Consider the following 23,304-nt stretch of genomic DNA (forward strand, 5'->3'; position numbering starts at 1 on the left):
CTTTATTTTTCCCCCAGACAATCTGCTATGTGAACCTTTAGATAATAACATTTTGTAGAATCAGTGTGAGATTCAGATGGCAAAGCCTGAGGTCAAGACAGTAAACCACAAACCTAATTTAAATGCTTAACTTACTAAATTCAGTGAGACATTCTGGATACCAGCATAATGCTCTGAGTCTTTAGAGGAGGCTCTGAAAGGAGGTTTAGCAATTAAAAACAAATGTACATTTAGTTCAGTGATACAGAAGTGGCATGAAAATTGATGGACCATTTCTACTTAATCTGGGCATTTAACTTTGTTAAGATGTTTGCAAAATTCAGTGATGTTTGCAAAAAAATTTTAGGTCTAGTAATTACCTTTTTTTAGCTGGTGATGTCTTTTCATTTGCAAATTTGTTTCTGGGAAAGTTTGAATGTTGGCTTTTTGGGAATTGACTTTTTTTTTGCAGCACAAAGGTCATTCTTAAATGTCACACATCATGTGGTGGTTGTTTGTGTTTCATATTTCTTTCTTTCTTTCTTTCTTTTTAAGTCTGGAAGGATATTTTATTCCAGGCTTGTTTTTGAAGTCAAACAAGTGTTCTGGGTTAATGGGAAATTTTGGTTCTCTGAAACCACAGGGTTTGATCAAAACATAGAGCACTGTTACATAGAAAAATTAAGTTCTTGCATGATTCAGCTGTGACCTTTTTGAGTGATAAACAGATTGTCTGGTAAAGGAGGTCAATTCTTTCTCAGCCATTCACTAAGGAGAATTGAGTACTGTTATGAGAATTCTATTCTTTTATTAAAATTGGAGTAAAAAATCTTTATGGTCTGCAGAGGACATCAAAATTAATGCCTTTTTAGTTTCAGTAACTTATGGAATGAATATTAAAAATTTCTCTAACTTTTTTTCCATGCTTCTTCCATAATGAATCTATTGTGGCCGAGTACTCACATTTTTTAAATGCTTCAATTAAAATGTAAATTCGTCTTATTCATGTTCAATAAAGAAAATTTCAGTAGAGGCAAAATTAAAAAGGCATCTGGTTACCAAGGGTGAAAACATTAGTGAAGAAGCAGTATGATACATTATTCACCATGAAAGTATTCTCATTATATCCAACTCATGTTAATGACACTATAAGATTACGCTCTCTTTTTAGGGCATCTTAATATCAATTCACATTGTGAGTCTCTTAATTTAGCATGTTCTGCTTCCCATGGAGTATCAAATAAAACCTACAAAGCAGTTGGAAGCAACCTACAGCTGAGATTTTAATACCTTGAGCATACATTCACCTGATTCTATTGTAATTATATTTGGTCCTACCCACCAAGATTAACTCCATGAAGCTCTGTATTCCAATTAGAGAAGTAAACTATGCAGACTGCAGGAATATAAAATTCATTTTAGTTTAAAGGAATCTTTGTGATCCTACTAAGTACTTGATCCTACTTGTACTTGAGAGTGTAGTTTAGGTAGGCATCAATTAGACACGATTTTTTTTTTTCTTTTAAGCAGTGCTAGGGATTTAAGCCAGAGCCTCACACATGCTAGCCAAGTGCACTTCCACTGAGCTGAGCTATTTCTCAGCTCTCTTTATTTTGACACTAGATCTCTTTAAGTTGACAAAGCTGGCCTGGAACTTGCAATCCTCCTGCCTCAGCCTTCTAAAACCTTGGGATTACAAGTATGCACTACAACATCTGGTTTATATGTGATTTTTTTTTAATCCCAGACTCAACACATTTTAATGTGTATAATGATAGCCAAGTAATACAACCTAGTGAAATCTCATTATGTGAATACATAAGATAGGAATAATAATGGGACCTAAATCATACAGAAAATGATTTTACTCTTTGAGGCAGTAGGATCACAAGCTTGAGTATACTCAATATATTCATTTACAATGAGTGTAGTTCCTACCTCATTGGAAAGAATTCGAGCCATGTAGCAGAATGAGCTGATTTGGAGATACCCAGACCTGTTAAAACTCATAATAGTGCTGTATAAAAATGTAATGACAGAAACAATAAGCCAAACTCAACAGAATTGGATTTCTTTTTTTAAATTTTTGTACTTAGTTTTTAAATTAAGGACCCAGGGGCACTTTACCCCTGAGATATACCCCACTCCTATTTATTTATTTTTTAAATTTTGGTTGAGGGTCTCACTAAATTGCTAAGCCTTGCCTCAAACTTGAGATCCTTCTTCCTTAACCTCCAGTCATTGGGGTTAAAGGTTTGGACCCCCATGCCTGGCCTGAAAGGGAAACTCAGAGTCATTAAGTATAGTAGTCACAAAAAAGACAAAGGTCAAAAGACAAAATATGAAGGACAAGTTGGGGACTTCAATTGTTTTAAACAGTTATAAACTGTTAATGGGATCTCAGTGCTAGTGTATGTGCAGGAGAGTGTCTTCAGCCTGTGTGGGTTTAGAGAAGTAAATCAGTCCAACTTCATGAAGCCTGGATCCTGGAAGGACTGTCCCTTCAGTAAAAGAAGGTCTAGAGAAATACCACTCAAGAGTCCCTGAAAATAGTAAGAAGGAAGTTTACCTTCTGTCTGAAGGCTTGAGTGAGGGAAAAATAAAATCCCTACCCAAAACAAAACAACAGCAACAACAATAACAAATTCCAGCATATACAATGAAGGGTATGGACAGAATTTGTACTTTCATTATGACACAATAAATTGCCAACACATTGCTGTGGAGGGCCATTTGCTTTGAGGCCTTATATGGAGTTCACAGGGGAAAATTATGATGCAAGATGAACATTTTAAAGAATGAAATTCAATAAAACAAAACAAAATAAACTATAGAAGAAATTAAAAAAATGTGTAGAGAAACCGGGAGTGAAACAAAGACAAATTAAAAATGAGAAAAATAAAAAGCCTTAAACTATGAAAAAAGATACATTTAAAATGATTTTCTAATGACTAGAAATAATAAAAAAGAAAAAAATGATGAAGTAATAAATAATAGAAAAATTCAGAAAAAAATTGATTTGGAAAAATAAAACTGCTAAAAAGCATATAATTACTGAAATTTTAAAATTCAAAAAATTAATTAAAAGCTACAGTCTGTACATTATCAAAGAAAATGCTTGCAGATTGAGGGAAAATCACCTAGAATACAGTAAATATGATTGAGAGGATGATATTGTTTAATAATAATCTCTCCTCTTCCTTTTATTTCCTCTTTTTTCATTTCAAAGTATTTTCTATCACCTGTAAGACACATGATACAGTGGTAGTCAGATATTTCTAATCTTGTTAAGTTCCCTGTTTAGTAGGGTAGTGAATACAATTATTATATAAATAATAAAAAAAAACCGCAAATCACAAGTCTGGGTAAGTCCTTTTGTAGGGAGTTATAGTTTCTTAGTGACAGCATAACTACTTATGTTTGATAGGTTGAACCTTTTAAAGGAGGTGAAATGGTAGCTTAGATAAGAAAAAGAAGAAGGAACCAACATGCAGTGATTAGAAGTTTTCCATTTAAGAACTCAATTAAGAAACTGAAGGAAGGCCAATGTGGCTGAGGCATGGTGAGTGAAAGGGAAAAGGGAGTGGGACAATCTTGGAGGTGCATGGTAGGTCACATTATACAGGGCTCCTAGCAAGAGCCAGGAGGAGTTTGTATTTTATTTGAAATATTGGGAAGACATAAAAGGACTTTGAGGATGTTTGCATGATCTGCCCTATCTTTTAAAGAATCTGTCTGCCTGCTATGTGGAGCAGGATTGTAAACAGGAGCAGCCCAAGTAAGAGAGGTTAGTGGGATGTGGAGTAGAGTTGTAATGATAGAGATTATGAGGCATTGACAGTTTTGTAAAATATTTTGGATGGAGATAGGATAATAGTATAAAATTGATAGGCAATGGAGTCAGGATAAAAGTAAGAATCAAATTCTAGATATGAGAGATAAATCCATGTAGGAATGTAATTGTTACACAGCCACTGCTTAAACAGTTCAAGGTATCAAAAGATGGGTACATTGAAAGTCTACCCATTTATTTGTATTCATCTCAAAATGGAAGAAAGCTCTTCCTATGTATTTGACACATTTTAAACTCTTTTCTAATAAATCATATAGTTAATTTATTTCTAATCTTGTGCTTCATTCCAGTTTCCAAATATACAAAGACAAATATTACTTTTTTCTCTTAGGTTATCTTTTCCCCAAACCAAATATTCTTAGTTCTTTTTGCTCGTTTGTTTGTTTGTAAGCCCAAAAGAGATCTTTAATTTTTATTGGTTCTTTTTAGTTACACATGAGAGTAGAATCCACTTTGATAAAATTATACCAGTATGAATAATATCTTATTTTAATTAGGACCCCATTCTTGTGAATCTACACCATGGTGAGATTTACTTAGGTATTTTCATATATGTACACAGGAAAATTGTCAGAATCATCTTACTGTCTTTCCTTTCCTACCTCCATCCCTTCCCTTCATTCCTCTTTGTCAAATTGACTGAGCCTTTCTTCTTCCCCTCCTCTCTTTATTGTGATTTAGCTTTCACATATCAGTGAAAAAATTCAATTTTGGTTTTTTGGGATTGGCTTATTTCAGTCAGTGTAATAGTCTCCAGACCTATCCATTTACTGATACTGTCATAAAGTCATTCTTTATGACTGAGTAATAATCCATTGTTATATATACCACAATTTCTTTATCCATTCATTTGTTGAAGGGCACTTAGTTTGGCTCCATAGATCAGATATTGTGAATTGTGCTGCTACAAACATTGACATGGCTGCATCACTGTAGAATGCTGATTTTAAATCCTTTGGATATATGCCAAGGAGTGGGATAACTGAGTCAAATGGTTGTTCCATTCCTAGTTTTTTGAGAAATCTCTTTAATGCTTTCTAGAGTGGTTACATCAATTTTGCACTCCCACCAGCAATGTATGAGTGTACCTTTTTTTCCCGTATCCAATCCACATCAATATTTACTATTGCTCTTATTCTTGATAATTTACATTCTGACTGGAATGAGATGAAATCTTAGTGTAGTTTTAGCTAGAGATGTTGAACGTTTTTTCATGCATTTGTTGACCATTCATATTTCTTTTGAGACAAGAATCTCTTAGTATGGCACTGTACTTACAATTTAACATTGAAGTCTGATTATTTGAACTTGCCCTAGATTAGATTCTATTCACTACAGTTCCTTATTCATTGGGAACTCAAAAAAATTAATAACTCTGCCACTTAACTGTAATTTTTGAGACAGTGCTCATTCCTCTTCTCTCTCCCTTTATGTTCTGAGCACCCTTTTTTACACACATTTTACTTTTTAAATATGTCTCTTTAAAGAATGTAGCCTACAACTAAGTGCTAAGGAGTCCAAAAGTCCTGAATTCCATGCTGAAAAAATGTGATTAAAGTTTAAATGAGGTTTGGTAGAGCTTTATTATTTATTTATTATTTTATTTATTATTATTTTATTTTTATTACAGTGTTGGCTCCTTACCTTTATTCCTCAAAAAACAACAACAATAACAATGTAACTACTTAAAAAATACCTTAAACCAATTATATTTCAGATGGAAAGACACACTTGAGCACAATCCTATGGTAAAGAAAAGTAGAATACATAGATTTGAAGAAATATTATAATTAATTGGAAAATATCAAGTAATTTTTAAACCTACAACATAAAAGTAAACATTTTTCCTTTGGAGAATCAAAATCATAATTATATTTTTCACTTTATTGGTAAAGTGATTGAAGGGTAATGTTAGTAGTACTTTCTGTAAAAGTTTGGGTGAAGGAGGGAAAAAAATGTAAACTGAAGTAGGGAAGGATCCAACACATAAGAGATTCCATCCTTAACCACCCTTGCCCATCACTGGTCACCAGCCTAATAGAAGCTCAGTCTTGGGAGAATGAGTCAACAGTTCAGGACTCCTTGCAGGGGTTTTACATGGTTCAGAAAGCACAAAAATCAGCTAAAAGACCATGTTTAATGAATATTACCAATTTGAGCCACTCGAACTCCAAGATTATAATGTCAATGTATAATCTTATTGAGGTTATCAAGCTGTTCCCAAATACTTAAGTCTTCTGAGGACAATCTTTATAACAAATTTCAACAAAGCACTTGGTTGAGCTACCAGATCATTTAGGTCCAAAAAATGTAATATCTTTGAGGGTGGGGTTGCATATGTTCCTGCCCTGCCACTTGCCAATGTATTTCAGCTCTATTATAAATAATTGTTTTGCATTTGACTTCTGGGACTATTCTCTTTATTTTCTCTTGTCAATCTCAACATGAAATCAATCTTCCTTTTCTTTAATTCCCTCCTCTTTAAATAAATCTAACTGATGTTAAATATTCTTTTAATAAAAGTTGGCTGGAGTGGAGAGACATTATATTTCACAGTAGCACGGTATATATACTTATATTTAAATAGCACTATTATTGATATTGGTTTTGTAATCTCTCCATAAAGAACCTATCACAGGATTGTGGATGTAGCTCAGTGATAGAGCACTTGCCTAACATGTGGGAGGCCTGGGTTCAATCCTCAGCACCAATAAATAAATAAATAAACAAACAAACTATCAGAGTATTCTCCTGAAGTCTTATACTCCCCCATTTCTCTGGACAGCTCTGTCTTTATTTTTCAGCTGTCCTCAATAAGCCTCACATTCTCTTATACTCAGCTCAAGTAAACTTCAAATTATTTATTACCCTTTTATTAGCAAAATGATCTCTTTATTTTATAACCTTCAGCTTTTCTAATCAAGCCTTTAGAGCCTATCTTTATGTAGCCTAAGTGGTCCATCAAAATGTTTCGATAAACCTAATACATCTTTCTATACTTTTTCTGCTCATGTTATTTTTACTTTGCTACTAATTTATTCAACAAATGATTATTTGAGGCAGTCTATGTTAGAAGCAGCTATCCTAAGGAAATGATGAACTTGTTTTCACAAATGCTAAGTTTGCTAATGGAATTTGTTGTTGGCCCTTACCACAGGTAGTCTGGAAGATGTGGATGGGCATATGAGGAGGAGTGATGGGTACCCACTGGCCTTAAAGCCATACCCAAATCTCTAAGTAGGATTTCTTAGGGAGAGAATTCTCCTATAGAGGAACAAGAGTCATTAAGGCAAGGAAAGAGACAAGGAAAACAGTCAGAAGCTGCAAGAAAATTAAAATCCTGCCAGTGTAGAAAGCCACAGGGAGGTGGCTCTCAGAAGAGGTTGTAGGCTGGAGAAGGGCAGGAGGGTGTCAACTGCTAAAGCCATCAAAAGGAACATGAATGTTTCTAAGAGGTAACTCACTTTCAAGAGAGCAGTTTCATTCAAAGAAGGAAGTTTAATGTCAGATCACTTGACATTATTGGGTAAATAAGAAGCAAGAAACCAGAGGATAGTCTTGAAAACTCTGTCACAAGGAAGAGAATTGTTAAGAGAATGAAATGCAAAGGAATGTTTTGCTGTCAGTCCTCAATAATCAGAAATCAGGAACTGAATTTTCCCAGCCTAGGGAAAATTCTTAGTGAGTATATATGGGGCTCAAATGAAAATACAGCATGAGGCAACTCAGAATCTCAGCAACAGAAATAAAATGAAACAAAGAAATGGAAAAGCTGGCTGAAGAGAAAAACACATTCCAGGTCCTCTGCTAAAGTGCCTGTCCTTGAACTGAAAGTTCAGTGGTATGAGGACCAATATCTAGACATACTGGCAAAATTTCAAAACTCTGAGGATGAAAAGAAAAATTCTAAACAGTGTCTAGAAATAAATTCTCTTACAAGATTCCTCATGCACACCCTGAATACCAGGATTCAGGGAAAGCATCTTCAAAGTTCAGTAAGAAAAAGAATTATTGACCCTACATTTTTAGGCCTAGCCAAAATAATATAAAAGTGTAAGGAAGAGATAAATCAATTTTAGATGCATTCCTTACTGAAGGATATACTTGAGCAAAATGAAACGTGAATCCAAGGAAGAGGAGAAACAAAGAAACCAAGAGATCTAGTAAGTCTAAAGCACTGAAACACAGTGTTTAACATAGCTGTGTGGATGTAAATGACAATGATATAAAGGCAGAAAAAGCACAGCATACCCAGTTTTGCCTTGATTTGGAAGAATATAGATGCTGATTAATTAAAGAGATTGAGAGATTAAAAGAAATTTTATACGCATGTGTTAAGACTAGGATATAATATTTTTGTACAGTTTGAGGAGGATACCTAGAGACAAACACATAACAATCAAAATTCCTATAACTGCCATATATATATATATATATATATATATATATATATATATATGAAATAGCAAGAAAACAATGCAATAGAGATACTCTAATATAAGAGAAGAGATATAAATGGATTTAATTTCCTATTAAAAAAAAGATAACTAGATGGGATTTTAAAAAATCCAACTCTCTCTCTCTCTCTCTCTGTGTGTGTGTGTATGTGTGTTTGTGTGTGTGTGTGTGGTGTGTCTGGTGTGTATTAGAAACCTGCTTTTAAAAAAATGGCAGTAAAGGGTTCAAAAGAAAATATAGACAAAGATGAGGTAGACAAGTGTACCAACAAAGCAGGAATGACATTAATATCAGACATCATGAAAAACAGTCAGCAGGAAAAGCATTAATCAGGATAAAAAGTGATACTGAATATTCATAAAATCAGACCAAGAATATATAACATTATCGTTTCCTATGCTACTTTTAGTGAAGTAAGTCAGGAAAAAAATTGGGAAAGATTTGTGATAGTGATAATATCCATCAAAATTTAAATTGTGCTTCCTGACAGTAAAACAACATCAGAAATCTCTATGGTAGTAAAAGTTTGAAGCCAACATAAATGTCCAGCAATAGGAGAAAACAAGGGGGAATGATATTTTAAAATTGGGTGTGCATGCCTGTGAGTGTGTGTGTGTTTGGTTATTTTTCAAAAATGAAAATACTGAAAAAGCAAAGCTAGCCAATAGAATGAGAAAAGTAATATATTATTTTCTGAAGTATTGAAGACTGTATTAGCACAACAAAACTTAAATAAAAATAAAAGGAGAAAAAACTCTAAAGCTAACTTGAGACCACATTATTGTTTGTGTCCACAGTTTTAGTTGAAATGGTCCTCTTAGCCAAGTTATATTGAATAATATTGATAAGATATGTACTTAAATTAGTTTTATCTGAAGCAAACTCTGAAATGAAAGAATGAATTAAAAGTAATTCCTCTGATAAATATATGTGTGACAGCTTATAATTAACCTTTTTGTAGGGTTTTCTAGTTAATTTAATATTCACGTAATAATTCATAAGCCTTAAGTATCAGACTGGAAAAGCACAAAATTTTCTCTTGCAAAAACGAAAAATATATTTTTTTCTGTTATATTCTCTGTGATATCTCAGTGCCTATATCCCCTACAGAATGTAATTGGTACTTATTTAATGTTTATTGAGTTCATGAAATTTATTTATTTTCAAATGCCTTTGAAACATCCTTTTTCTTAAAAAAAATTCCCTATCCAATATGGATGCTTGTGTACTTAAGGATTAAGAAATCTGAGATCTCATGCATGGGAAATCTTGATTTAGTACTTGGATATGGATCAAGATAACGGTTAAACATTGATTGAGAAAATGATTTGAGGCAAACAATGCTGTATGTTGCTGAGATTCAAGTGTGTGTACACATGCATGTAAATCTGTGTATAGACAGGTTAATGGAGTTTGATCAGATTCTCTGAGTTATTAGTCTGTTGAGATAGGCCACAAGTTCATGAAACAATTTCTGACCTTAGAAAGTAATGTAATATAATATAATTTTGGAACTTAAAGAGACCTTAGGCATAATGGTGTCAGTTCTCCATTTGCAAAAGAAACAGGTGCAGGAAACTTAAAGCATGATACTCTGAAACATGACCTGCAGCTCCTGATGAATGATTTATTTGTCCACTCCTCCACATGGAGCTTTAGCCCACTTGCCAGTTAAAATGGTCTTAACTTTCTTTAGAATGTGAAACACTGCTTTAGAAAGGCTAATCACTTTTATATGTTTCTAAAGAATGCCATTTTAATATTAATAATGATAATTTGTGAAAGTTAGTTAGAATATATACCAGTTTATTATAAGAATAGTTCAAATCCTAGAAAAATACTGGAAATATTTTCCATGGATCTTAATTTGTCCCTGAAAAATAAGCCTTAAGGTGAAAGAAATTGTTAAAGTTAGTATTAGTTATTTTAGAAATGATTAGCACTATACATATGTCTTAGTAGAATCATTTTCATTACAAAAGTCAGTTTGGGTATTTATTTCAGTACCTATGTATAATTGATACTGCTTAAATTAAAACATTCTGTAATAAAGTGTAGAAATATAACAGTAGATAAATGACAAAACATTTGACAAATGTTTGATAAATGACAAAATGACTAGAACTACTTCAGTATTTTGAGATTCACTAAAAAGTATATTACTATATGAACATAATAGATAATGTAAAGACTATAAATGATAGAAGAAAACCTTGTCTCTTAGATATAGTTAAAAAAGTAAACCTTGAGAAAAGCAAACATTGCAAGTCAATTGAATAAAATTGAAATGCAACAATGATGTATCAGATTTATCCAGGTAACAATGTTTGATGAAAAAGAAAATATTTAATGAACTGCATACAGTATATTGATTTAGTTTTTTTTTTTTTTTTGGTTAACCATTTATCTAATCTTTAAGTCTTCAACTGAGATATAATATTTATTTTGTACTAATGATATACTGATAATGTATATCATTAGTACAAAATAGAAGTACAATAAATAATATTAACTATTTTATGGAATATTTGAAATTTTTCTTGCAGTAAATGTGTGTGGGGGGGTGGGGGGGAGTGGTGGGGGGTAATGAGGTTGCTTTAGATTAAAGTTTTTTTTCAGTACTGGCAATTGGACCCGGGGCATTGTATTACTGAGCTATATCCCAATGCCCCCCTGCCTTTTTAACATTTTTTTTTTTCATTTTAGGTGGACCCAATATCTTTATTTTATTTTTATGTGGTGCTAAGGATCAAACCCAGTGCCTCAGACCCTAGCCCCACAATTTCGTTTATTTATTTGTTTTCTTAAATTTTGAGACAGGGTCTTACTAAGTTGCTGAGAACAGCCTTGAACATGCAATCTTCTTGACTCAGACTCCCAAGTCACTGGAATTATAGGCATATATCCCACACCCAGTTAACTTTCTCTATGCTATACTGTTATAATAAATGAGAAAAAGATTTTTCAAATTACAAAGTGTCAAGTGAACATGAGTTTTAATTAAAAATCATAGAATTATTTTTATTAAAAATTCTCAATAAATACACATTATTGCTATATATACAATGTATGAGTAAGAGCCATCAAAAATATCAAAATAAAGTGTCCCTTTTAAAAAAAATAGTTGTAGATGGACAAAATACCTTTTTATTTCATTTATTACTGAGGATCGAACCCAGTGCCTTAAACATGCTAGCCAAGCACTCCACCATGGAGCCACAACCCCAGCCCTAAAGTATCCTTTTTTTAAAGTGTCGACTTCCCTATAAAAATATTTTTCCTCGAACCTTTAGGGTACTTCAAATCCTTTTTTCCAGCAGTTTGAACCTAGTGATCCAAAGATGGACTCAACCTTTGGTAAACTGGGGATTGACAGTGTTTTTGTTGTTGTTCTGATCAGTTACCTACAGAGTACCCCTACCTACTTACCTGAACTAAGCCAAAGATGGACTCAATCTTTGGTAAACTGGGGATTGCCAGTGTTTTTGTGTGTTGTTCTGATCAGGTATCTACAGAATACCCCTACCTACTTACCTGAATTTAGGAGCTATCAGTTAGTTGTCCATCAAACCTCACCTCTATCCAATCAGAGTTTTATATGAACCATTGCAATAGCCTGTTAGTAATCTGTTTTCCCCTTCTATTCTCCATTCTTCAATTAATATAACATATCTGAAATTCAAATCAAACCTTGATTACAAATACCATTCGCAAAAATCTTCAAAGGTGTCACATTTAATCAGACATAAGGAAGTTCCAGGGCTCATCATAAAGCATGAGAGGCTTTCTGTTGGCCTCATTCCCACTCCCTCTAATGTCTTCAAGAATATCTCTTACCTCTCTTTGCATACTTTATATTCAAATAATTATTATCAATTTGTGCTGGGTGCAATGGCATATGCCTGTGACCCCGGGCTTGGCAGTCAGGAGGACTGTAAGTTTAAAGCCAGTTTGGCAATTTATTGACACTCTATCTCAAAATAAAAATTAAAAATAATTTTTTTAAAAGGGCTAAGGATAATGTGCTGTAGTAGAGTACTTGCCAAGCAAGCATGTGGCCTTGGATTCAATCCTACTACCACAAATCATCATCATCATCATCATCATCATCATCACCATTATCACCCCCACTTTGTGTTCACCTAGTCCTCAACCTCATCCTGCTTCAAATATCAACTTCTTCCAACCACACATTTCCCAAGTTGCTCAATCACTATTGAGGCCCATCGTGTTCCATTCAAGGACAAAACGAAACAACAATACCATTATTTTTTGTTGTTTGCTTCTGAAGAAACCTGAAAGACATGTCTCTATCCCTGCCACAGCAGCATCCCCTTTCTTTGGAAGCCCCTGTAAAAGTTCCTTGGCACAAGGAGGATTCCTATGTGGATCACAAACCTTGGCAGGAAAGAAACCAAACCAGGTTCTAGTTTTGAATATATGGAAATGATTTTATCCAGGAACAAGTCAATTTACTTTCTTATATATCAGATTCTCTGAGATCTTGTTAGGCCACTTTCCCAGTAAGGTTATTAAAATCTTAGGAGACCTGCAAAAGATACTAGAACTTCAGGAAAGCAATCTATTACCCCTGGTATGCTAACGCAAATCGGCAAGGGAAGATATTCAACCAGAAGTTTACTATTGGAAATGGAATTATATTTATCATTTATGTGTTTCTATATTTATTTTCTTCCTCACCAATAAAGAAAATTATATTTCAAGCAAACCATTACTACTGAATTATAAGAATTCAATAGTTAACTCAAAAAGAGATAATATCATAAAATGCAATTTGATAATATATGACATATTTACAAATAATTCCTACATGATTACACACATAAATTATTTTCTACATAGAAGAGTATATCCAACTTTTTAACATTTCCAAGAAGGCAAACGGAATAAACAAAAAGTGATGATGTAAGGGTTTACACCCCAGATTTCCTGGAATCACTAGAGATGCTTTATGATGTAATTTTCAAATACATGTTCAAGGAATTCTACCATTATATACAATTATTTCAATATTCCTACCTGGAGTGAAAAATCATGATATAAAATATATATACACTAATATATTTGTTGAACACTTCTATATTATGTTTTATAAGTTTCATATTTAACAACTTCTTCACTGAAAGTCCAGGACATTCTCAACTTTTCTATAAAGATGTTTGTTAAATAGTGTGTCCTTTGAGTATTTCATGCATTATCCATATTTAGAAGTGCCATAAAATTACCCATCTACTTAACAGTCATAGCCAGATACCTAATAAAATAATTTCTGTAGGAGTATTTTGAAAAGAAAGACTGTTTGTTATTGTAACAAATAGCATCTTGATCCTTCTAGTCAGATCTCCAACTTTGGCAATGGGTCTTAGAAATAATTTGTAGGAAAACAATATTAACTAATCTCATAAATTTTAATGATGAATTTCTTAGATTCATACTATTTCTTTAGAGTTTTTACTTTTTAATTTAAATGTTGTCTAATATTTGTTGATTTATTACACAAATTTCATTCTTGAGTTCTTTGGAAGTTGTCTGTCCATTCATTCTTTTTCTTTTGGTTCTTTGGGAAAATCAAATGATGTTTTTAAAATCACTGCTAAAAGTATTTTTTACATATTCTTCATAATTTCAACCAACTAGGTATAATTCTAAAATTCCAATTTCTAATAGATCATACTAGTTCTAGAAACATTATTGATTGTGAAGAGTCCAATTCTTACCCCTCTAACCTGTCTTTTCATAAAACATTTGATTTACTGAGTGAGAAAATGCAATTTTCATGTCTTTTAACATTTCAAAGAGATATAAAAATCAAAATAAACTCTCAAAAATCCATCAGAAGATATCAAAATGCCTATGATCAGAGTTGTTCTTCACTATGTATCTCCGAACTACATTGTGCAGAAAAAAAGTTTGCATGCAAAATCATGTGCCAGTTGTTTCCAAGAAAAGTAAAAAAAACAAACACATTCAATAACTTTTATGCCTGCCTAAATGTGAGTCTAAAATATATGAAATCTAATCATCATATTTTAGAGAATATCTGGCTGCCTAACGAAATTTATTTGTCTACATCACCTTAAACCAACCAGATGATGGAATTTTTCTTCTTCTAATAAGTCACGTGTTTACTATTTTCTCCTGTGAGATTTTAACAAACAAGATCTCATTTCAGTTGTCCAGTTGCATGACTTAAAAGTTATGTTTTCTCTTTGGAAACATATTAGCAAGTCATACTAGATAAGGGTATTCAAGAATTTCAAGAAATTGATATACAGAGTCTCAAATGTTGCTTAACATTTTAATTAAAAGAAATAAATACATATTTCAAAAGATTTGGCTATGCTTAGTGGATCTGCTTGGGCTGTAAGGTTTATTTATTTATTTATTTTTTTTAATTTTTGGGCTGTAAGGTTTATAATATCAGAAAACATTTATCTTTGAAACTTTACTACCTAACGCATAGGAAGTAATAAATGCTTTTTAAGAATACAGTTTTGTTTTAGAGCAGCATGATTTAATTTCTAAATATGTTCATATTTTAATAACAACTTGAATTTGTTTATGAATAACAAACTCGACAGCAGAAATTGTTGACCATTATAATCATACATAACTAATTTTCAAGTACTTAACTCAGAATTTTAATGTTACTATTGAACTGTTCATCAAGCAAGTTAAAGGAACCGTTTTAGACACATAGAAATGTGCATTTTGGAACAGGCAAATATTTAACACAGAATTTATTTCTTTAATAAAAAATATAGAACCCCACTTATACATAAAGCAAAGGTGATTTAAAAAAATAATCCCTACTTTCTTTCCCTTAGAAATGGTCATCTAATGGGAGAAATGAGACTCTTAATTTAATAGTTAAAATGAAAGTCCATTATTGATTCAATGCAAAACACAATTTACAGAAGGCAAGGCTCTTGTTTGATTAGGAAACAATTTATGGGCGTGGTGTCTTTGGACTTGGAGAGGTTCTCTTAGAGGCATGGCTAAAGAGCAGGTCTTTCTTGTGGAAGGAAACAAAGATGAGGAAATTAGTAGCTTGACTAGTTCCATGATGAAAGGTAGTGCAGCTTGGTTTTAGGGTGTAAGCAAACACTAAGAGTTTGTTGAGAAGCAGTAATACCTGGGTCTGGATGGTTTCTATGGATATGCAAAAAAAAAGTTGGCTAAAAATGTTGAGTTAGTATATATACACTCTAAAATGGATTATAATGACTAGTATTATCTACTAACTGATGATTTGCTTGTCCATATTTTTAAAAATGAACACGTGGTAAGATAACCAATGGATGTGGGGTTTTTTTTTTAAAGAAACTTTTTGAAGAATTCAATCACACAATATTATAACCCTTTATTTCCAGACAAAAACTTTAAAACTGACAATTTATTATCAAGAGTCAAGATTAAAGTCTATTTGTTTCTTAATCATCTCATACTTTATAAATCCTGGATGAGGAAAGAGAAGACATAAAACTAGACTTAAGACAAATGACATTCAAAGCCTTTTTTTGATGTAATTTTTATTGTGTCTTTTAGATACTACTGCTTTTTATTTTTCTACTTTTTAAATTTTTCCTCCCAATACTAAGGATTGATTCAGGGACACTCTACCATTGAACTACATTACATTCCCAGCACTTTTTATTTTTTGAGGCAGTGTCTTGGTGCACTGTGAAGTCTGGACTCAAACTTGTGATGCTCCTGCCTTAGCCTCCTAAGTAGCTGGGATTAAAGGCATATACTACCATGCCCTGAAAGACTACTGCTTTTTAGCAAGAAGCACAGTGAAAGGATATCTGAGAAGATATTCCAAAGCATGGAAGTCATCATCAAGTCATTTGGACTTCATATATGAATTGTTATTTACTTACTACTTCATTTGTACCATCACCATAAAGATATAGGAAATAACTGTATTTTCATAAGCCATGACTATGTATGTGCACATACACAATATTATGCTATACCTTATTTCATTTGATTTCATAACTTGCTTTTCATTGCTTTCACCAAAGCAGGTCATCTTTTTATTTGTTTATGCTACTTTTCTCGTGTAACTAATGTAGTATATCGTTCGAATATGAATCAACCATTCATAAAGAACTTATTCAGAAAGCATCCAACACTAAAGGTTTACCACACCCACATTTGCCACATGAGAGAAAAATAGCAGAAGCAATGGTTTGTTTTTTCCCTAAGTTTGAATGATTCAATTGACCTTTATTTTCATCAGAAGTGAGAGCAATAATCTCATCATGGAAGAAAACATAAATGTTTTGAAAATAACCTACTTTGAGATATGGATGGAAACATAATGTTTATTGTTAAATCTTACCATTGATAACAGCCTTAAGAACAGGAAGATTTCTAGTTTTCAAACACTTGGAATATGAACATTGGCAAAAGAAACTCACTTGGCTGGTTAATAGTTTGCATATTTAATTACAAATTTGAATTCTCTTAGCTATGGAATAATAGATTTGGAATATTCAAAAAAATACCACCATAGTGTTGTTTTATCCACTGAAGAAAAAGTTATTAAGTTAGTAGCATAAAAGTTACTAGTGTATCTTATATCTTACAGAGAATTTAGTTATGTAGGACCTCATATCAATCTACATTTTAAAAACATTATTTTTTCAGATAAATCGTATTGAAAATAATAATCAAGTATTCAATTTTAAACGTTTGGTCGTATATGAATTATGTAATCAAGTCCATAAATTATTTGAGATTTTGTTATCTTAAATACTGTAACCTGTAATAAGGTATCATCACCAATGCTTGTAGAATATTATTGATGATAAGTAGTTACTACATTAGAAAATATTGAATTTAGTTTGTATTGTAAATATTTTTGAGGTCTGGAAATCACATTCCAGCTAATAATATGAAGTAAGTTACTTCAATTCTATCTTGAGAAATAAATATTTGATTTTCTGTTTATATTTCAGAAATCATTAAAAATTTAACATGACACTCTTAAAGTTATCCCAGCAAGGTTCATCTATATTACTCAAATCCCTAAATTTCAGACTCGCACTCCCTGTGCAAATGAACCATTTGTTCTTAGAAGAGAGATTGCAGGTTATTTACATGCTGCCACTGAATTCAAGAGTTGTCTTCTACTAGAACAAATTATATAATTACTGTGTAGTTCAGAAGTTATAGACATAGAATAATTTGGGGGGCCTCATTCGCTTTCTCAATGCCAAAGCTACCTTGGTGTGGGCACTAGACCCTAAACATCTACTCTAAAATGCTGAAAATAATAAACATATACACAAAATACAAAAATTGTAAATTGAAGGTGAAAGAAGGTGAACCATAATGTTAATAAAAATTACTACTAACTTATTTTGCTATTTTAGATCCAGAAACATTTCAATTGCATATAATAACTTTAAATATTGAATAGTGAATAAGAGTCTATATATAACTTTCTAAATAGCTAATTTCAAAAATCATTAACTGATATATGTAATTAGGTAGTTTGTATGAGCCTGATGAAAGCTGGCTTAGGTAGCACATACCATACCAATACATCAATGGAATGAAAGGATGTTGGCAGTAATGGAAAATTGTGATGGATTTTATAAGATCAAACCAACTGACATTTTATGAAAATTTCCATTTTCTACTTTGGATTCCATTTTCTACTTTGGATATTATCTAAACTGACAAAAACAAAGATGCATTTAGATTTCTCAGGGGACATGCCCTCAAGTAGAATATCTGGAAAGAGTTTCTGACAGGTCATGCTATTGGGTATCATAGTTTATGTTGGAATTTGCCAGAACAGACAAACAAGGGTACTCATCTTTTTTTCCTTACATAAAGACAAGAGTTGATAGAATTACTGCCTACAAAATACATTGCAAAGTAAGTTGTAATAGTTTAGCAGAAAAGTGTTTAAAATTGGTGAGAAAAAAAGATAAACAAGAAGTTGGTGACATTTTTTATTCCCTTAATTTGACATTATTAGATTTGGTAACATATCCTCACTAATCATATTTCCCATGTATTAAAGACCTACTTTTAAGAGCTCAAAAATTTTCTCAGTGGAAGAGAATTGCTACAGTATCTTTCCCTTTAGGAATTCCCTTCTCCTTCTTATACTCTCATGAGCCAAAACCAACAAATATCATATGCATTAGGTTTTGGTTTTTATTAAAATTACTTTACAGTAACAGTTCAATAAGCACAAAACTCTCAGAATTTCAAGCATATGAATTTTTAAGCATATGAATTTTTAAAATTATATTACATAGAAACTATTCTTTTTTTTTCAATTTATTTTTTTCTCTCCCTCATTTGCCTCTGAGATGGTTACAGAGCTTGGGTGCTTTATTAAAAGTTTTACTATAAAAAGTTTAAGCAACAGAAACCTAGAATCCTTCTCTTTTTCTGAATAAAGAGAAAGCATTGTTATACATGAGATTAGGAGAAAGGTAAGGGATTATTTTTGGGTTAGGGCAGGAAAGAATTACCAGGGCCACCATTTTCTCTGAGCTTTTTAGGACACCAAGGATAACCTCATCTTTGAATAAAAATAAAGTCCATCAAATGAATAACAGAGAAGTTAGGTTACATAGCACTTCTCAGCCTTTTGACTTAGATCAAGAATAGGAAAGTTAGGTTACAAAATGATTCATTCCTTTAGAAAAAGTGCTGAAAACGTGGGGTGATTTCTAGTCAGTAAGCAGGCAGCTGCTACCCAGTTTGGATGTTCTTTCTGAAAAACAACAGTTAACACTGTGGTTGTATTTTTTTCTGATGTATTGATTCAGAATATTATCAGAAATGAGTACAGTATTTCTGTTAATTACATTAACTTAAAACCTAATGTGTCATTTCATTGACTGTTGTTATTGTTTCTTGAAACCTTGTTCATGTTTTTAGGTTTTCTGACTTGAGTTTAGAGATATTCCAAGCAGATCAGCCTAGAGCATTTAGAACTGTGAATTTAATCAGTAACTTCTAGGTATGTGTAGGAACATATTGCATGAGACAGTAATGTAATTTGTGAGAAATGTCTACACACAAGCTTTCATATACCTTTATTCTGTCTTTAGAATTTGGAATGATGGGAGATCATACAATTAAAAGTCAGCGACCTCGATCTGTTCATGAAAAAAGGGTCCCTCAGGAACAAGCTGATGCTGCTAAATTTATGGCACAAACTGGTAATACGTTAGTTACATTTTTCTATTTATTGTTGTTAATTTAATGAAACCACTGCATGTTTTCATAATCTTTTGCTAAACATTTGTCAGTTTTTGGAGCTGATTTTTTTTTTTTGAGCCATTTATTTTTTGTCACCAGTTAAAGTCCATAAATAAAGTAGCTGTGAATTGAAAAGTGCACAAGAAGTGTGTAAGAATTATTTTGTTTTGAGTATGGGACATTTAAGATTTACATATTATTATTTCTTCATGTTAATTAATCACTGAAAATGTACCATTAAACTTTTAAAAGAAGACAGCAGTTATTTCTTCAATAATTAATTGAGAATTTGTAATTTAAATAGGACTTTATATGATGAAATTTAACAAAATTCAACATGTTGAATATTTTTTCAAGTGTTGTACTATCTATAAATATTAGCCAATGGAGAATATGCATAGAAATTAAAAACTTTTTAACAATTTAATATATCATTTAAAAATCATTTTAAAATTATTTTAAAAAGAATTGTGTTACATAAGCTAAATAGCAAATAACTAACAGCCTACTATTAAGTTATAATACAACTCCAGATAATTAAATATCAACAAAAATTGATTTATGATTTATAAAATTTGTATTTATAAATTGACTAGATTATTTTTAAAACTTTCTCAAATATATATATGTATATATATATATATATATATATATATATATACACACACACACACACACACACACACACCAAAAGACTGAAAACTGCATTCTTTTAAATAATTTCAAAAATGCATAAATATAAATATTCTGAATATCATACATTAGTCTATAGAGTTTGATCAAACAGATGAATTCATAATTTGACTCATAATAAGTGGGCTATAATTCCATCTTATACATTGCATGTGGCATCTCCTTGGATGAAAAAGTGTTTTAAATTGTTCTATGAACATTTTTAGCTGTTGCCTTTATTTTAGGATATTGAAATTTAAGAGTTTTGTTATACATTATAAAATTTTATACATTCAATGTTGACTGTTTTAACATTAGAAAGGTATCAAGTACATGACCAATTCTCAGACATGATTATCAGACTGATTTTGATGGCATTCCTCCCCAAAATGCATATTTACTTCAGTTCACATTTTCTTGTAATATCTATCCAGAACAGTAGCCCCCAATCTACAACTTAAAATGCAAATGCTGTTTATGAATTGTGTTCTTGGTAATAGGTGAGTAGTACATTTTAAGACATCCATTGCAAGTAGGTCAAGTTATCAGAACAGGATATTTAGAATAAATTCTATAAGGAATGTATTTTTAGTTGTTTAGAAATATATGTTACAGCCAATCCAAAAATGTAAAAAACTTGCTTATCTGGATAGTTTCTAGTACACCTTCTTATTTAAGTGAGGGTGATTAAAATTTTTTCTATTTACTTGATCAAGTTCAACAATGATACCAAATTCAGGCAAATTTCCAGAATGTTACATGCATTTTTGTCCTTAACAAGGAGCAAAAATCTCAAACTTTAACAGAGATCAGGAGTGTTTAAATCAAGGTTAGAAATGAGCTGACTATCAGCTTCATAGGCAGCATCTCATGAGGCATTTCTGCAAGATTAGAGTGTCCTTTGTGCAAAAGAGGTGACAAATATTAGTTTACTGACGTTCCTGAAAAGTGGGTCACTGGGAGAATAAAATGAAGAAAAATAGGTTTAAATGTTCAGTAGTACAGTAAAATAAGTTTCTGCATTAAATATTATGCAATTTGGCCAGGAGTCATTGTTCAAATTCAGTTTTTGGATGTGCCTACTATATATACCAAGAAAATTCACAATTTGCAGCCAAAACCCTTTTGGCAGATTCACACCTCAAGAAATACTGATTTTGTTAAACAGGAATTACTAATTTTAAATTTTGCATTTACTCATTCTTTTCTAATCCTTGTTTTATAGCTAATACACATTTTAGGGACACATGAATTAGTAAATGGATAAGTCACTTATTAAATGAACCCATGAGGAGCTTTAAAATCATTTCCCCATGTTGTTAAAAATAACTTAGATAAGGCAGTCAACTTCAGAATAAAGGTTCTCAAAATGTTGATCAGGGGCTTGAATTCATAAATAATGAATATTTATTATTCCGTTTTAATTCAAAGATAGTGTAAGCAAATATAAATACACGTATAATACCTATTTTAAAATTAAGTAGCTACAATAATGGGATAAAACTAGAAAGTGTGCTATTTTAATCATGTATAAAATTCATAAATTTATCATAAGCAATTATAAAGCTAAAATGAGAAGATATTTTTAAATAGTTCCTGAATAATTTCTTTAGATATTAAGGTAGTCTAAATAAAAACAGATGTCACACTATGAAATTTTATAAATTAAGATTGATTTATAAATTTTCTCTATTTGTCTCTCAAAATATTCCCATTACATATGATAATTATAAAAATTTACTAATTCGATAACAAGGAATAATGCACTAGAGGTAAATAATCATAAAAGACAACATAATATTTTATATTAATCATGGAAAAATGAAAGCAAAAGCCATCATAGTTTATAATTTAAAAATTAGTTCCCAGAATGAGTAACCTACTCTCCTGTATTAATGTGATTAGTAAGTGCTGTAATAAAAAAAAATTGTAGATTAAGAGTGACATTTTTATAAAGTAAAAATGAAGTATCATAACTATATCAAATAACTTTGTCAGTCAGATAATTAATGTAAGTTAACTAGAACATAAATGATGATGGTCTGATAGCCTAAGACACTATCTGGTTAAGAGAAATTAAATGATAAAATATAGATATTGATATGTAAAATAGACATCTGAATTAAATGCCAACAAAATGGCTTAAGTCATCTTAATTACACTTATGATGCTTTTAGCATCAGTCATCAAATGAATTTATAAACACGTTTAGAAAGATAGTTTCTTATTACAACAGGAAGAACAGCCCATTTGGGGAATACATACATTTTAGGAATATGTACATGTTATCTAAAATTAAAAAAAAGTAAAATTAAAATTGTGTTTTTAATTTCATGATCTTAACATACTAGCAAAATTTTATATTAATATTTTGTTCATAATTTAAAATGTATTCTTACACATCTCACCCAATCCACAGAAAAAAGTTGTAAGGTAGATGTATTACTCTTTTTATTGAAGAGATTCAAAGAAATAAAGTTACTTTCTCAAAGTTACAGAGTCCCATAGCTTTTCATCAAACCATCAAACGTAGGTCATTTGATTTTAATTGCAAGACTTTTCCAGTTTTCTTTTGTGTTTTGTTCCAAGATAAAGAGCCTTAATAGTGCCTTAGATACTGAAGCCATTTACAGGATCTCATCTCAGTTACAAGTTAGGACACCAGATCAGTTTGTGTTATGTCCAAAGACATACATGTTGAAAATAATAGACTTTGTCTTATACTTTACTATTCTAATGTCAGTATTTTAAAAATATCTTTCTTATGTATATTAATCATTTCTTACAATGACCCAATCAACTAGAATAGTATTCACACCTTCATGAAGATGGAAGTGGCAACATATAAATAATTATTCAGTGAAAATGTCATTTGAAAGATAACATTTGAGTTATAACAAGATTGTTTTGGCACATAGGTCACTGTTACAATGACAAATTTTGATTCAAAACTTGAAAACCAGTATGCATTTTATTGATTAATTAAATAAATAATTAATTTGATTTTTGATCAACAAAATGAACCATCAGTTTGAGGGAGAGTGAAGAAGGCCAGTTCTCAGCATTTATTATCAACCTTTCAT

At 31.5% G+C, this 23,304-nt stretch overlaps 1 protein-coding gene across 3 annotated transcripts in view; it reads left to right on the forward strand.

The window, feature by feature from the left end:
* The window catches only part of Adgrb3 (adhesion G protein-coupled receptor B3), a 695,051-nt gene that overhangs the window by 250,542 nt on the left and 421,205 nt on the right, over positions 1 to 23,304 (forward strand). For all 3 annotated transcript variants that reach the window (XM_058578796.1, XM_058578794.1, XM_058578795.1), the window contains one exon: positions 19,399 to 19,509. In XM_058578796.1, coding sequence (XP_058434779.1) covers positions 19,399 to 19,509 — 111 coding nt within the window. The remainder of the gene's footprint in view (positions 1 to 19,398; positions 19,510 to 23,304) is intronic.

This window comes from Marmota monax, unplaced genomic scaffold, assembly GCF_021218885.2.
Source record: "Marmota monax isolate L192 unplaced genomic scaffold, Marmota_monax_Labrador192_F-V1.1 WCK01_AAM20220418_F8-fsc00091, whole genome shotgun sequence".
Taxonomy (NCBI): domain Eukaryota; kingdom Metazoa; phylum Chordata; class Mammalia; order Rodentia; family Sciuridae; genus Marmota; species Marmota monax.